This window comes from Drosophila eugracilis, unplaced genomic scaffold, assembly GCF_018153835.1.
Source record: "Drosophila eugracilis isolate 14026-0451.02 unplaced genomic scaffold, ASM1815383v1 contig_367, whole genome shotgun sequence".
Lineage (NCBI taxonomy): Eukaryota > Metazoa > Arthropoda > Insecta > Diptera > Drosophilidae > Drosophila > Drosophila eugracilis.
The window spans coordinates 107,983-121,228 of record NW_024573224.1 but is presented as its reverse complement, the minus strand read 5'-3'; the positions used below and the strand labels follow the sequence as shown (position 1 = coordinate 121,228).

The following is a 13,246-nucleotide window of genomic DNA, read 5'->3' as shown; positions in this document are numbered from 1 at the left end:
CGCGCTTGCTGGAAAGCCAAAACAAATAAACAAACAGACAAACAAACAAACAAACAGTGGGCCAAACGGGCCAAAACGGAATGGCAGACAATGGTCAACAACCAGCAAGCAGCAAGCAGCAGCAGCAACAGCAAAAGCAACATTGAAGACCAAGAATAACAGCAAACAGTGGGCAACAAAGGCAACAATCATGGCGACGATGACAACGCTGACAGGCGATGCGTCGATTAACTGTTATTTAGCCGGTACTTAAAATGGCAGCCGTGCGATTTCCGGTGAGCCATTGCTCCAGCTCCAATCCCCTTCTGTCATTTGTTTTTCTTCTTGTTTTTCCTACTTGTTGTTCATCGTTGAGCGCGCAGGAAAGTAAATGAAAGTACAAATTGACGATTTGTTTGATTTGGCAGTGGAGCAAATCTGGGAAAACAGAAAAACACCAAAAACAACAGGCAACAGGCAACAGGCGAATGGACCAAAGGCCCCAAAAGACTTTTGGCTATAATTTAACGCACGAATGGCTCAGTTAAGCGCTGTAAAAAGAGGCAACAACGATAGCTAACTGCTGTGAAAACAACTCGAACATCTTTTCTTTATTTTCGGGGGAAATGGCAAAAGCCCCTCCTAAGCCCTTAACGCAAAAGTTTTTCATTCTCTAACGTCTGTGGGGGGCTTTTTCAATTTCATTTGCCCATCCGCAGACTTGTTCTGGCTTCGTTTATTAAGTAATAAATGTTTGGCAATTTCAGTGCCATTACCAAAGTGGATTTCCCACCGAAAACTCGGCCATAAATCGTGTAGGGTTTCTTCCTTCCGATGGAAAGAAGAAAAGTAACAGAAAGTGACACAGTTTTCTAGTTTGCCATTTTGGCCAACGTTTTTTGGTAACTGTCAGAAATGTGACAAATGTGACAACATCGCAGCCCAGCGGGCAGGAAAGCTGAATCTGAAGCCGGTTCTTTCATCTCCAACGCTCTATATTTGTGTATCGTCTTTGGCCGTGAGCTATTTTTTGCGGCACATGGCTTGGTTTTATCTTAGAGCTCGCGGTTTTATTGTCTTTTTGTGTTTTTTTTTTTTTTTTTGGACTGAAACGGCGTGCGAAATGCGTGGCAATCAAAATTTGTTATGGCACAAAATTTATGGGGCATCCACGTCTCTCTCGTTGTTCCCTCGACAGCGGTCTTTAAGCGCTTTATTTACTGAATTATGCAGAAATTGAAAGGAATGCCACGTCCTGTAGCGACTTCATTATGCATGTTGACATTGTTAACTTTTACTGGGATTGGCAGCCGTTGCACACCTGGCGTATGCGTAATGCAGCTCATGAATATTGCGCATACGTCGTGGCGACTGTTAAGTCACTCCCTGAGCTACACCATAGGAAAATTATGTTTAACTACAAAGATATATACCTTTAAAAGGAAATGTAAATCATCTTAAAGAACAGTGTTTTCCTGGCATTTAACAAGTTCGCAGATAAGTTTATCGGCAATTTACACTAGGAAACTATGATTAGTTCCTTATTAGCTTAATTACCAGCAAAAGGGTTGTCGGGATGACTTGTCTGTGGTGGCCTGTGGTCCTGGCCACTATCATTCATCTGCAGATGGCCACTTAAGCCCCGGCTGAAGACATCGCCTTATGGGCCATAAGCTAATGTAAACCCCGTCGCCCAATGGGAGCCAACCACTGAAAAAGGGAGAGGACGACCATTAATTTTGAGACATGGCCAACATAGAAATAAAGTTTCGCATATGCCCCATTGTCTCTGATCCCCCTTTCTCGGTTGCGATGTCAATGTACTCTGGGTGCTGTGACACCTCATCCTTTTGCCTTTGGCTCCTGGCTCTTGCCCGATATGTAATTATGCAAATGATGGATCCCAGCTGAGGGCCGAAGGAACCCAAACCCATGTCTGTCCCTTTGGCCCGGTTATCAGTGTCAAATCGAAGTTTAACAACTGGAAAGAGGGAAACTCTTGTGGGTCAACTTAAAACGTGAATACCCTGCAAAATTTTGCCCTTTTTAACAGGATTACTGGAGTTTCCAGTTTTGAAGATATTTTTGGGTCTTTTAACAAAAAGGTGACATCATATGTTTAAGTTTTTTAGTTTATAAATACCTAAAGCCTATTATTAATACTTTTTCAAGTGAGTTTGTTACTTTAAAAATGTAAAAACTTCCCTTTAATTTTACAAGATCATAAACTTTAGTATTTCACCACATTTTGCCATAAAACATTTTACTTGCAACCTTTTCGGTGTTACGAACCATTTAATAAAATGTATCCGTTGCCTTGTTTCTCCACACGAGAACTCTTGGCCAGGCTGAGCACATACTCGTACATGTAGGGTAAGAAGAAAAAAAGGCAACGTTTATTTAGGTTTATGGTCCTGGCCCATTAAGCATACGACACGTGTGCGACGAGTGCTTTAAATTCAACAAAATACGCATTTAATTTGATTTGCTCACCATATATACTATACATATTCGTCGGCACGGCAACATATTTGTGTTTCACAGTGCTGTTTGTATGAGGAAACCAAAAAGTCAACCGACAAAGAGGATAATTTTACAAACTGCATAAGTGCAAAATGCTACCTGCGCTCACCACCCGGTTGAAAACACGAAAAGTTTTTTTTACTTTACTTTTTCGGATGGCTGGCTAACTGGCTGAGTGAATGGTTGCGTGTTCCGGACGGCGTTTTAGTCCTCACATTTAAAATTAATTAAAACTAATAACATTTTCAAGCACTTACTTCCACACACATGCACAGGGAATGTCGGGTGACGCCATTTTGTCGTGCATTGCATAATTAAAAGGCGCACAAATGACGGGCCATTTCCGGTGCTCGACCGGTCGAATCTGCCTTAATTTAAAGCACCTGCTATATATACATTTCGAAAAAAAATAGAATGCCACGCCCCCACAGCTGTCTCAAGTTGAGTTCGCTCTGTGCTTTTTTTTTTTTTTGCCTCGCAACGCTGTCAAAAAAGTTTTAATTTGAAACGGAAACGCGAGAGCCACGGCATGTTGGCCATTGCCTTAGCTACTGGCCATTGTCCTTGCCCCCCAGGCATTCAAAATCCAGCATCCAACAGCCAACATCCAGAGCCAGTCCACTCCAGACGCCCCGACAAATCATATTTAGCCTGGTAATTATTTATATTCGCATTCTCTGGCACATCAGCGCCAGCGTTGGGCGTCATTAAAATCGTAAATCTAATGGACAAGCCGGTGCTGCCAACGGCCAGTGCCGTTGACTGTGGTCGGGAACGATTTGAATTATGGCATATTTCAGTAGAAAATCTATGGGGGGAAAACTCACAGGAAAACAGTAAAATGACCAGAAAGTGGGGAATAATTTCTCTAGTGGATTTATTACCAACAGTCAAGCTTGAAAATACCTGAAAAATTTTACTAGTGACAAATTTAAAACCTTGAAATTTCCTCACAATGTCCTCTCTCTCTCTAGCAATTACTAACTGGCAATTCTTGGAAATTAATTAGTTTAGTTTAAAGTGGATTTTCCAATAATCACAAAATCCGATTTCTTTCTAAGATGCAGTGGAAAACTCTTCATCAATCAGATTAAACACTTGTTTCATAGAGAAAACAAAGAAATGTTAAAAGAATTGAGGGATTACTTTAGTTCAAGTCTCTTACTGAGTTTAAGTTTAAGTTAAATCTTCTTCTTAAACGCACATAGAAATCTCAAATGGCAAAGCTCATTAAAGAAGCCTTTTTAAAACACAAAATATCAATTTAAAATCTTTTAGCAATGCTAATTACCCGAAAATGATGGAAATCAACAAGTTTGAAACTACTTAAGCCATAGATTTTCGTTTTTGTTTATTGCAAATATTAAATCAAACCTTCGTTGGCCAAATAAAATCCTTGGCATTTGAAGTCAGACCAAAAACACAGACCAATTGCATTAACTGTAAGCTGGGAAAGCAGCGAATTATTTGCCTGTTGTCTGCTTTTGGCCCATGGCAACATCAAAGCATTAAGGCCAGACTCGGAAAATGTTATCTCTTCCCTTTGATATCTAATAAGCCATCGCTGTGCGGTGTATTTACCCCGCTGTAGCAGGTGTTCGATCTGACCCAAAAGGTCACACGCTCAACCGGCCAAAAGGGAGTACAACCCCACCCAGAATGTCCCGGACGAAGGACGCAGCTGATTTACATCAGTTTAATTAGTTGCTTATTTGCATAAGCCCACAGAGCGGGGCCCAGGACATTCCAGAAACATGCGTAACGCTATTTGTTTAGGCCGTGTTTGGGTTTTTAATCATATTCTTAACCAAAAACTGTTCCGCTTTCAGGTTACGACTAATCCAGGTCTTTGCACCGCTTTCATGGTCACTGTGAAATTTATGGCCATTAGAGTTAGCACTTTTTGGCAGCCCATTGTTTGCTGCTCCTACTGTGATGGTGGCTGGTGGCACCCGCCCTAATGGCTTATTATGATTATTAATTCATAACGCAGCCGTGCTGGTCGTGTAGCTACAACTATAACTACACCAGCACTTGGGCACTCGAACATGCGACAGCGAACACTTTGCCATTGCCACATCTCTCGACTCGACTCCATCCCACTTCATTCATGCCGCACACTCGATGTATATGCGATCCTGACATGCCAACAGATGGCACATTAAACATGAGCATGGATACACGGAAAACTAAAGGCGATTCGTTGAAAAACCTTCGAGGGAAAACTTTGCTTTTAAAGCCAAAATTTAAGAAGTTTTTAGCTTATAAAAATGAAAATAATATTCACATCAGGGAATGTCATACCTCGTTGAGAGATAACTACATTCGTACCTAAAAAAAATATTTTTCTGTTATTGGCAAGGAAGGAAGGTTCCTAAAACTAACTCACCTTTCATTTTTGGGATCCAAAATGGACAAGTTAGAGAGAAAAAACCTATAAATATATGAAATTTTTGCCAGAAATGAACGGAAGTCTGAAATTTCATCTTAAATTAAGGTAAAATAAGAAAGCCATTTAATTTTATTTACTTTCCCAAAAGTAAATAAATTGAGCTTCATTCTGCCAGATTTTTAACATCGATTTATGGCAATTGCCCTTAAAATGAGGTGTAAAGAGCCAATATGAAAGTAATATATGGGAAAACCTTTTTTTTGCCAGTGTGCTGGAACGAGTTGGAAGGCCGAAAAGCAGCGTGCTTTTGCTATTTGGCGGTGGGTGCAGACTTTATGCGTTAACCAGGCCAATAAAACATGTCCCCTACTGTGGGTATGTGGTCCGTGGTTAGTTCGCTGTTCTAGTGCTTCGTTGGCTGGCTGTGCTTGGGCTCCTGGGAGTATGCAACAGTTTTGGCTTGGCCTCGGTTTTGGGTTTCGTTTCCGCTTCCTGCCCTGCCATTTTCATGGCAGCCGCTTCACTAGGCTCTGTGGCTGCTGTTTGTCGTTTGGCTGATTTTGTGGCACTAATAAAGCTGGCCACATTCCCGATGCTTGGCTGCAGATAAAATTATAATTAAAAATTGTTGTTACTACGCCTGATGGCAACATAATTTACACAGAAACCAAAGTCCTGTTTGGATTTTTATGCGCTCTGCGTGACTCCTTTACCGACACATCACATCATCGTACTTGGTTACAATTGTGGGCAAAATAATAGGATTCCTTGGGTAATTTGAATAAGAGAACTGCCTACTTTTTAATTTAAATAAGAAAGTTCTTAGTACTTATGATGCCTTTTTAAGCTATTTATCTTATCAATAGTCAACTTAATAAGGGGTAGCTTAAAAAAAGATTAATAAAAAAAAAAACCTTTCAGATTTATAATAATTTTTGTACAGGTTCCTTGTGAGCATTTTTTTAACCCCAGGTGTAGGCACCCATGTGTTTGTTTTATGTGTCAGCAGCTCTTGGCCATGTTTTATGGCTCTCGCCTGCCAGCTGCACGTTAATATTAAGCAACTGGCTTAAGGTGGGGTGGAGATGGGAGCCATCGAAATACCCGAAAATCCCAAGAGATTGGAGTTGGGACATGGAGGGGACCTCAAACTTAATTTGCCAACCGGGCATCGACTTACGTTTGATTGCCGATTTAATTGGATTGCCAACTTTCCTACCTACATGTGCGTCATTTGCATAATTTGAGTTGCAGGAAAGGGACATTTAATTAGGCCACATTGTCCAGTTGGAAATTAATCAAATTAGTGGACAGCTGGGGTCGAATGTATGTCCTTGGAACTCTTATTAAACAGATGTAAAATGAGGAAAACTTATTAAAAAGAGTTTGAATATATTCATTAGATTTGAAAACATAAGTTTATGGATAAAAACGAAAAGTTCTTTACATAAAATTAGTCTTTTTTTTAATGCTTATAACCGAAAGCCAAGGAAAACTCAAACTCCATATGCCAAAACAACCACCAAGCTAACTGCATTCATATTTTTCATTTAATTCAAGCTTAAATTTTGTGCACATCCTGTTGTGACAAATATTTAATTGGTTTTTTTTTTGTGTCACGGCTAATCAGTTTAATTCATAAAAAAAAGTGTTGCGCACGTGAAAAATGTTGCCTTAACCAATCAAGCTAACCTAAATTAACCAAAATTCAATTCGAAAATCGATTAAATTGCTACTAAATCAACTAATGACAACTTTTTGTGTGCTCTTTTTATTCTTTGTCTCTTTCCATTCAATTACACATACATCACGCACTCACACATACACACACTCACACCCGAATACCCATAACACACGCTTGCCACTTTCTCTATCTCGCTCTCTCTCTCTATCTCTCTGTCTATCTTTCTATCTCGCTCTCTGTCATGTTAACTTTTGTAACGTGTTTTCGTTTCTTAACCAACAATCTAACTAAAATGTCTATGCGCCTGTCATGTAATTATGTTACCAACCTGGAACCAAAACCAAAACCGAAACCCTCCAAACGGACCCACAACAAAAACCACTTTAACCCCTCCAAACTTGCAACAACAACACGCAACAATGGAACCAACAACAACACCAATACTAACTTTATTCCAATTTCCACAACAACCCCCCAACAACAATCACTGTAATTACAACCACAACAACAAAAAATTTCAATGAATGTTCAACAACAAAACACCACACCACACCACAACAACAATTTCAACAACAACAAACTCCAACCGAATTTCAACAACAATAACAGGCTCTTGCGCGCTGAATTGTATGCTTTGAGGCGTAAGGGTGCGGCCAAGGTCGTTGGTGGAGTGCAGCCACTCGATGCCACACAACAACAACAGACAACCATGCAGCCCAATCAACAACAACAACAGCTCGAACAACACAACAACCACAACGCACACACGAGCGACCCAAGTCGCCACTGCGCCCGATGCAACACCGAATTGGGCCGCATCACCAACCGCGGCGCCCCCTGTCGCGTCTGCAAGTTGCGCGTGTGCAAAGCCTGTCGCGAATTCACATCGCGCACAACGGACTGGGTGTGCGTGGTGTGCCACAAGCAAATGTAAGTGTGTCCTTGCCACTGTCTCTGTCTCTGTCACTGTCACTCCCCTCTCTGTCTGTCTGTTTAAATTTCTCTCTTTCTCACTCACTCTCTGTGTTTCTCCATCTATATGTCTGTCCAACTTTCATTGCCAACTAACAAACTCGCAAAACTCTGTGAATGCGACAAAACCATTCAACTCACGCACACACCAAAAACTAAGCCAAACAACAAAACACTACTTTGTGTGTCCTTGTGCTCGTGTCTTAAGGCATGTTTGTCTATGTGGTGGTGGAAATACCCTGTAAAAGATCTTTGGGCGATCTAAAATGTTTCAGGTTTGAGATATGCTTGAATTTTTAATTAAGACTTAAATCATTATGGAATCCAATGTTCTGTTTCCAAAGAGCTGAAATCCCTAGGAAGGTGATAATTTCTATGAGTGCCTAGAAGTATGCAATAATATAATGTTAAGCCGTTAGTTCGACATATTAAGGAGAAAGCCGTTCCTAGAACCTTTTATTATGATATAAAATCCTAATAATATCTAAATCATGACTCTGTAAAGGGTATTTCCAATTCGAGTTTACCCCACCCAAATTTACATTTTCCGTTTTCTGCTCTGACAATTGTTTTCCCATTTTTTTTTGTGCGTTAGACTTTGTAGCGCATACGCTGCAATTTTCAACATTGCAATCTAATTTTGCATGCCCTTTTGGTTGCTTTGTGTCGCCAAAAAAATAGTCGAACCAAAGCCTGTTGGTGCAGATGGAAAAACACAGTATGCAGTTGCAGTCGGGCAAAGATGAAATCTCTTGCTTGCGTGTGTCGAAATTAATTCCAGGTAGAGGTTTATGCACAATGAAAGGCGATAGAAATGGTTCTTTTGTTTATTTTCCATTTTGAACCCATCTCTGCCCGTGGGCATCAGGTGTCACAGACTGTCAACAGAAACTCCGCATAACTGATGCGGCAATTTTCTTTCCCCCCCATGTTCATGTTTCGTTTGGCACTGCAGTTTAGAATATTTGAAAACGGTTTGTTTTCGTCGTCTAGTTGTGTTTATTTTACACTTTTGATTGCCCATTTGGTATGTGAAGCGGCTTAAATGGACACTGGTGTTTGTTAACAGCAAGTTCATTTGGAAATAAAATATGCATGTCTGTGTGTGTGTGTACAGTTTTCTATCTCTTTTTATGTAAGCTGCAGAAATTATTTTGTAATTAAACATAACTTTCCATGCCCAGTAAGGGATTTTCAAGATGGTATTAACTAACTTTGCAATTAGGCAACTTCAAAGTTGGCAAAATGTCACCCAAAACATGAGATGGGATAGCCAAACGTGTTCATTTAACCAAGAGCTAACTGTCAACAAGTGCTCGGGCCGTTTAATGAGCTGCACTATGTGTTCTGGCCCCATTTGAGGCAGCATAAACATGAGCCACCCCACACATTGCACATACGCCCTGTGTCACCACAGCATCAGCCACTCGGTTTGTGCCAACATTTGGCAACACAACAATTGCCTCTGATGAGACCATTCGACCCACACACTCCAAAAGGTTCAGTGTTAATGGGCAAGCCCAGGCCCCAAAAATACAAAAACACAATTCCCCCAGCTGAGAAATGCCCGTGTAGAGTTCGCAAGGCCATAGACACAGACATTTGAGTAATTAAATCTTGGCCAACTCGAAAGCAGCTGCAGGCCAAATAGATACTTATGAATCTTTTGTGGTTATATGTAGATTTCCCCCAAGCCAAGAATCCATCAGGTCGCCTACAGGTGCCAGTGATTTCACGCCTGTCAACACGCATGACGCACACCAAATTTGGACGCGTCTGCTGCAGCTGCCGGATAATTATGACTGCGATGACGATTACGTTGGGACCCGGCCCCACCCTTATACCCCGGTTACTTGATGGAAGGCGTCTGCATTCATGTCTGTCTCTCAGCAGGAATTTATTCAATTGCTTGACTGCACCCTCAAAGTCAGTCACAAAAGGCACAGTGTCTGGCCCAAAAGAAATACAATTATTCCACGAATCTTTGGCCAGACATTGAATTCTTACTTTTGCTAATACTCATAAATGTTTCTAACCAACTAGGCATTTAAGGTGTACATATTTATGAATAAGTTCATTATTAAGTTTTTGTGTCTTTTCTTTAGGAAAAATCGTAATCTTATTGGTTATAAAAAAGGGGAAAACTGGATTTAATCAAAGAGAAATGAAGGAACTTAGACAGATAGTTTCTCCTTTACAAATAAATACTAAGCCTTTATAGTAGTTCAAAAGTTTAAAAGTTAAGTTTAGTTTATTAAAAGATTATAAATTTATAGCAAAGCTAAACTAACTCATAGTACCTACCTTCACTTCTAGTTAACTTGTAACTTTATTTAAAACCGAAATTAAAGTTAAAGATAAACAGGACCAACTTCCGGTTGAAGTTTGACTTATTCATTAAATATGTAATTATTTCTTTCGTGTTTGAGACCCGAAACTTTTCCGTTGTGGTTTCCCTGGAAAAGTTTTTCCCCCAATAAAAAGATATACGAGTATTTCTGTCTGTTTGTGCGAACCGAAGGCAGTGTGCCGTCTTTAACTCTTCCGATGGCTCACACCTTGGCTTGAATGCCCCAAAATGTGTTGGTGTCTCATGTTGCTGCTGCTGCTGCTGCTGATGTGCCACAGACAACACAGGCAATCCGGCATTCGGTGTATTTTTGAATAAGTCAGCCAGCCAGTCTGCCAATTGTCGCTAACACAGACAGACGTTGATTCCGCTGAGCTGACGATTTGCTTGTTGACTGTCGTTGACGTCTCCAACTTTCGTTTGGGGGAAATATGTTTGGAGAGGTTTTCTGGTTTCTAAAATGGCAATGTTGTTGCTCTTGCAGGGAGATACAATCAGCCAGCGGCGAGTGGCTCAAGGACGCCTATGCTCTGGGATCCTGCAGTGCCGTCGACCATCTGACCACCAGCGACGTCTTGAGGAAGAGCATCCGTCGTTCTTGGACTATATCGAGTGAGTAGAGATGGCATGTTGTGGATTTTTTTTAATTAATAAAAGCTAGTAATCATAAATGATAGTGAAAATGCAACTTTTGCTACCCCAATCTCCATCTTTACGGAATATTGAGTAACCCTTCTTCCCCCAACAGATCCCGAGGACGATCCGAACAATCCCAACTCGCAGCAACCGGTGGCAGACAACCTGTACCCGCAGCAGCAGCATCTGATTGAGGCCCAGTCGGCGGGCAGTTATCCCACCCTGCACCAGCACCATCAGCAGCATCACCTACCTCCGCAACCGAGACCCACGCACGGCATCAATTACGGAAGTGGCACTGCCACGCCCACCACCAGCAGCAAGTGGCAGCTGGGCCGCAGGGTCCTGCGTCAGTCGACGCTACCGAGCAGCCTGAACAACGATCCAACTCTCAGCGGCAGTGGTGGCAATCTGGCCAACTATAATTCCGTGAACCTAACGGCGCCCACATCGCCTCATCAGCTGCAGAAAAGTCCGCTCTATCCGAGCGCCTACAACAGCGACGACGTCATCCACATGAACACCATGCCGGGAATGGGTATGGGAGTGGGAGTTGGTGTGACGGTGGGTGACTGCGACAACTACGCACAGCAGCAGCAACAGCAACAGCAGCAACAGCAACCCCAGCTGGAGGTCACGCCAACGCATCATCGGCTGCAGGTGCGCCGCCAATCAACGCTGCCAGCTCAACCAACTCCAGCTATATACATGTCCACCTCCCCCAACCGTCTGTACAGTCGCTCCCCGGAAAGATCGCCGGGGGAGCAGCAGCGCTATCCGCCATTCATGAGACAGACCTCGTTCCCAGAGCCACCCAGCACCTATCATCGCACCAAGCTGCTGCCCAGCACAGGAGCACCTTCCTCGACGGTGGCTCCACCACCTTTGAACTACGAATCACAGGCGTCTAGTATGGCCAGCGATGAGCAAGATGTGGTTCCCATGCCCAAGCCGAGAATGACTCGGCAGGCTACGCTACCAAATCCCGAGCAGCATGTCAAACTATTGCCCACATCGCCGCCAAAACGACAGACTTCCCCGCAGTTCCGACGTTCTCCGGAGTTTATGCGTCAGCAAACGCTGCCAAATCCGGAGGCTTTCAACAGTGGAAACACCCTTACCGTGCACTCTACGCCCCCTGGAAAATTCATGCCCATTTCGCCGAGGGCCAAGCAGAATTTCCTCTTTCCAAGTGTACCGAATCCCCGACAGTTTCTCTCGCAGCCTCATGTACCCGCCGTGGGTGGCACTGACCTGGGAAGTGGAGGTAGTGTGGCCAGCACCAGTGCCGGCGGAGGCGAGCAGTACTCCAGTAGTCAGAGTGTGAATATTCATCACTCCCGGGATCCGCATGCCAAGATGATCAAGGTGCGCAGTCATAGCAACGAGGAGTACTCGAATACCAAGGCACATCCGGAGAATAGGCGATTACTGCCAGAGATTCCGACAGCTGTTCAGCGAACTGGAGGTCGATCGCCCAGTCGTCTGGTAAGACAGGATTGCCTGAAAGAGGAGCGGACTTTTGGGGAGGCCAAGCAGCAGTTCCATCAGTTTCCCGATGTCACCGAAGAGCTGGACAATCGTCCGGAATACGTTGATTACTTTGGCGACAGTGCCACCAGTTTCTTGGAGTCCGATGAGGTGCAGTACGAGCGGAACTACAACGCCGGATTTAGCAGTGAACCACGGATTATCTACAATAATGGATCGGATGATGGTAGCTACCAGAATTCATCCCAGAGACCCATTTATAGTGCTGAGAATGTACTGGCTGATTCGGGTTATGGAGGAGGTGCCGGCGTGGGTCTGGGTGCAAGTGGCGGTTCAGGTGGTGTGCCCAGCTACTATCCTGATATGGGTACTCCACAGGGCTTTTATGGTGGAGCTGCTCTGCCCCGTACTCCGCTAATGCACAATCGCATGAGGCGGCGGCAGTCCAGAGAGCTGCAAATGCAGCAGGAGGAACTTGCTCAACTGTCACAGGTCTCGGATGCCAGTGGCAAAGGTTCTGGCAATGAAGGTGCAACCAGTAGTGGTGCTGCCTCTGATAGCCATGCCGCCGAGAGAAGGAAGCCTGAGCAGATGCGCTCTGTTTCTGAAGATTCGGGAGCTAAAACCACACCCAAACCGGTCACAAGAAGATCCTTCTCGCATCCCGAAAAGGACACGCAGGTGAGTTGTAAATAAATATAAAAAAAAACTTTACAAAATATAATAAAAATTTCCAAACAGCCCACAAAGAAAACGGAGATATCAAAGATTCCCAGCCCTCGCCCCTTAGCCGATATCCTAGACAAAACGCGTGGCAACTCCAAGATTCCACAGGCAAGACGCCGCAATAGCCGCACTGGGATCGGCGAGGCTGAGGAGGGTAAGTACCGAGGATACCTCAGTTTTAATAGTAGCTATGGTTGCATTCTGCGCCCACGCATCCGTAGAATCCAGGGACCGCAATTATTACCGGTTTTTTACTCAAGCACCCATCCATTTATCATCACTAGATTGGAATCATAACATACTAGATATCATTGCCTTAGAAAAAATTTTTCATATATATAATTATAGAGCAAATTATGTAGTTAGCAATCTATAAAAATGTATTATGTAGAAAATACGAGTATAGACTTTACACTTCATAATTTTTACAAATGATCCTAAATTTAGTCCCTTGCTTTGCCCACAATCACAAATAGTTTAAAGCTAGCTTTAT

At 43.0% G+C, this 13,246-nt stretch overlaps 1 protein-coding gene across 3 annotated transcripts in view; it reads left to right on the top strand.

Annotated features, from left to right (window-relative positions):
- Nucleotides 1-13,246, top strand: part of LOC108109209 (synaptotagmin-like protein 4) — a 72,530-nt gene that overhangs the window by 40,156 nt on the left and 19,128 nt on the right. For 2 of the 3 annotated variants that reach the window (XM_041818754.1, XM_041818757.1), the window contains exons 3-6: nucleotides 7,188-7,508; nucleotides 10,385-10,512; nucleotides 10,649-12,708; nucleotides 12,769-12,907. In XM_041818754.1, coding sequence (XP_041674688.1) covers nucleotides 7,188-7,508; nucleotides 10,385-10,512; nucleotides 10,649-12,708; nucleotides 12,769-12,907 — 2,648 coding nt within the window. The remainder of the gene's footprint in view (nucleotides 1-7,187; nucleotides 7,509-10,384; nucleotides 10,513-10,648; nucleotides 12,709-12,768; nucleotides 12,908-13,246) is intronic. The other variant, XM_041818756.1, reaches the window with a different exon arrangement.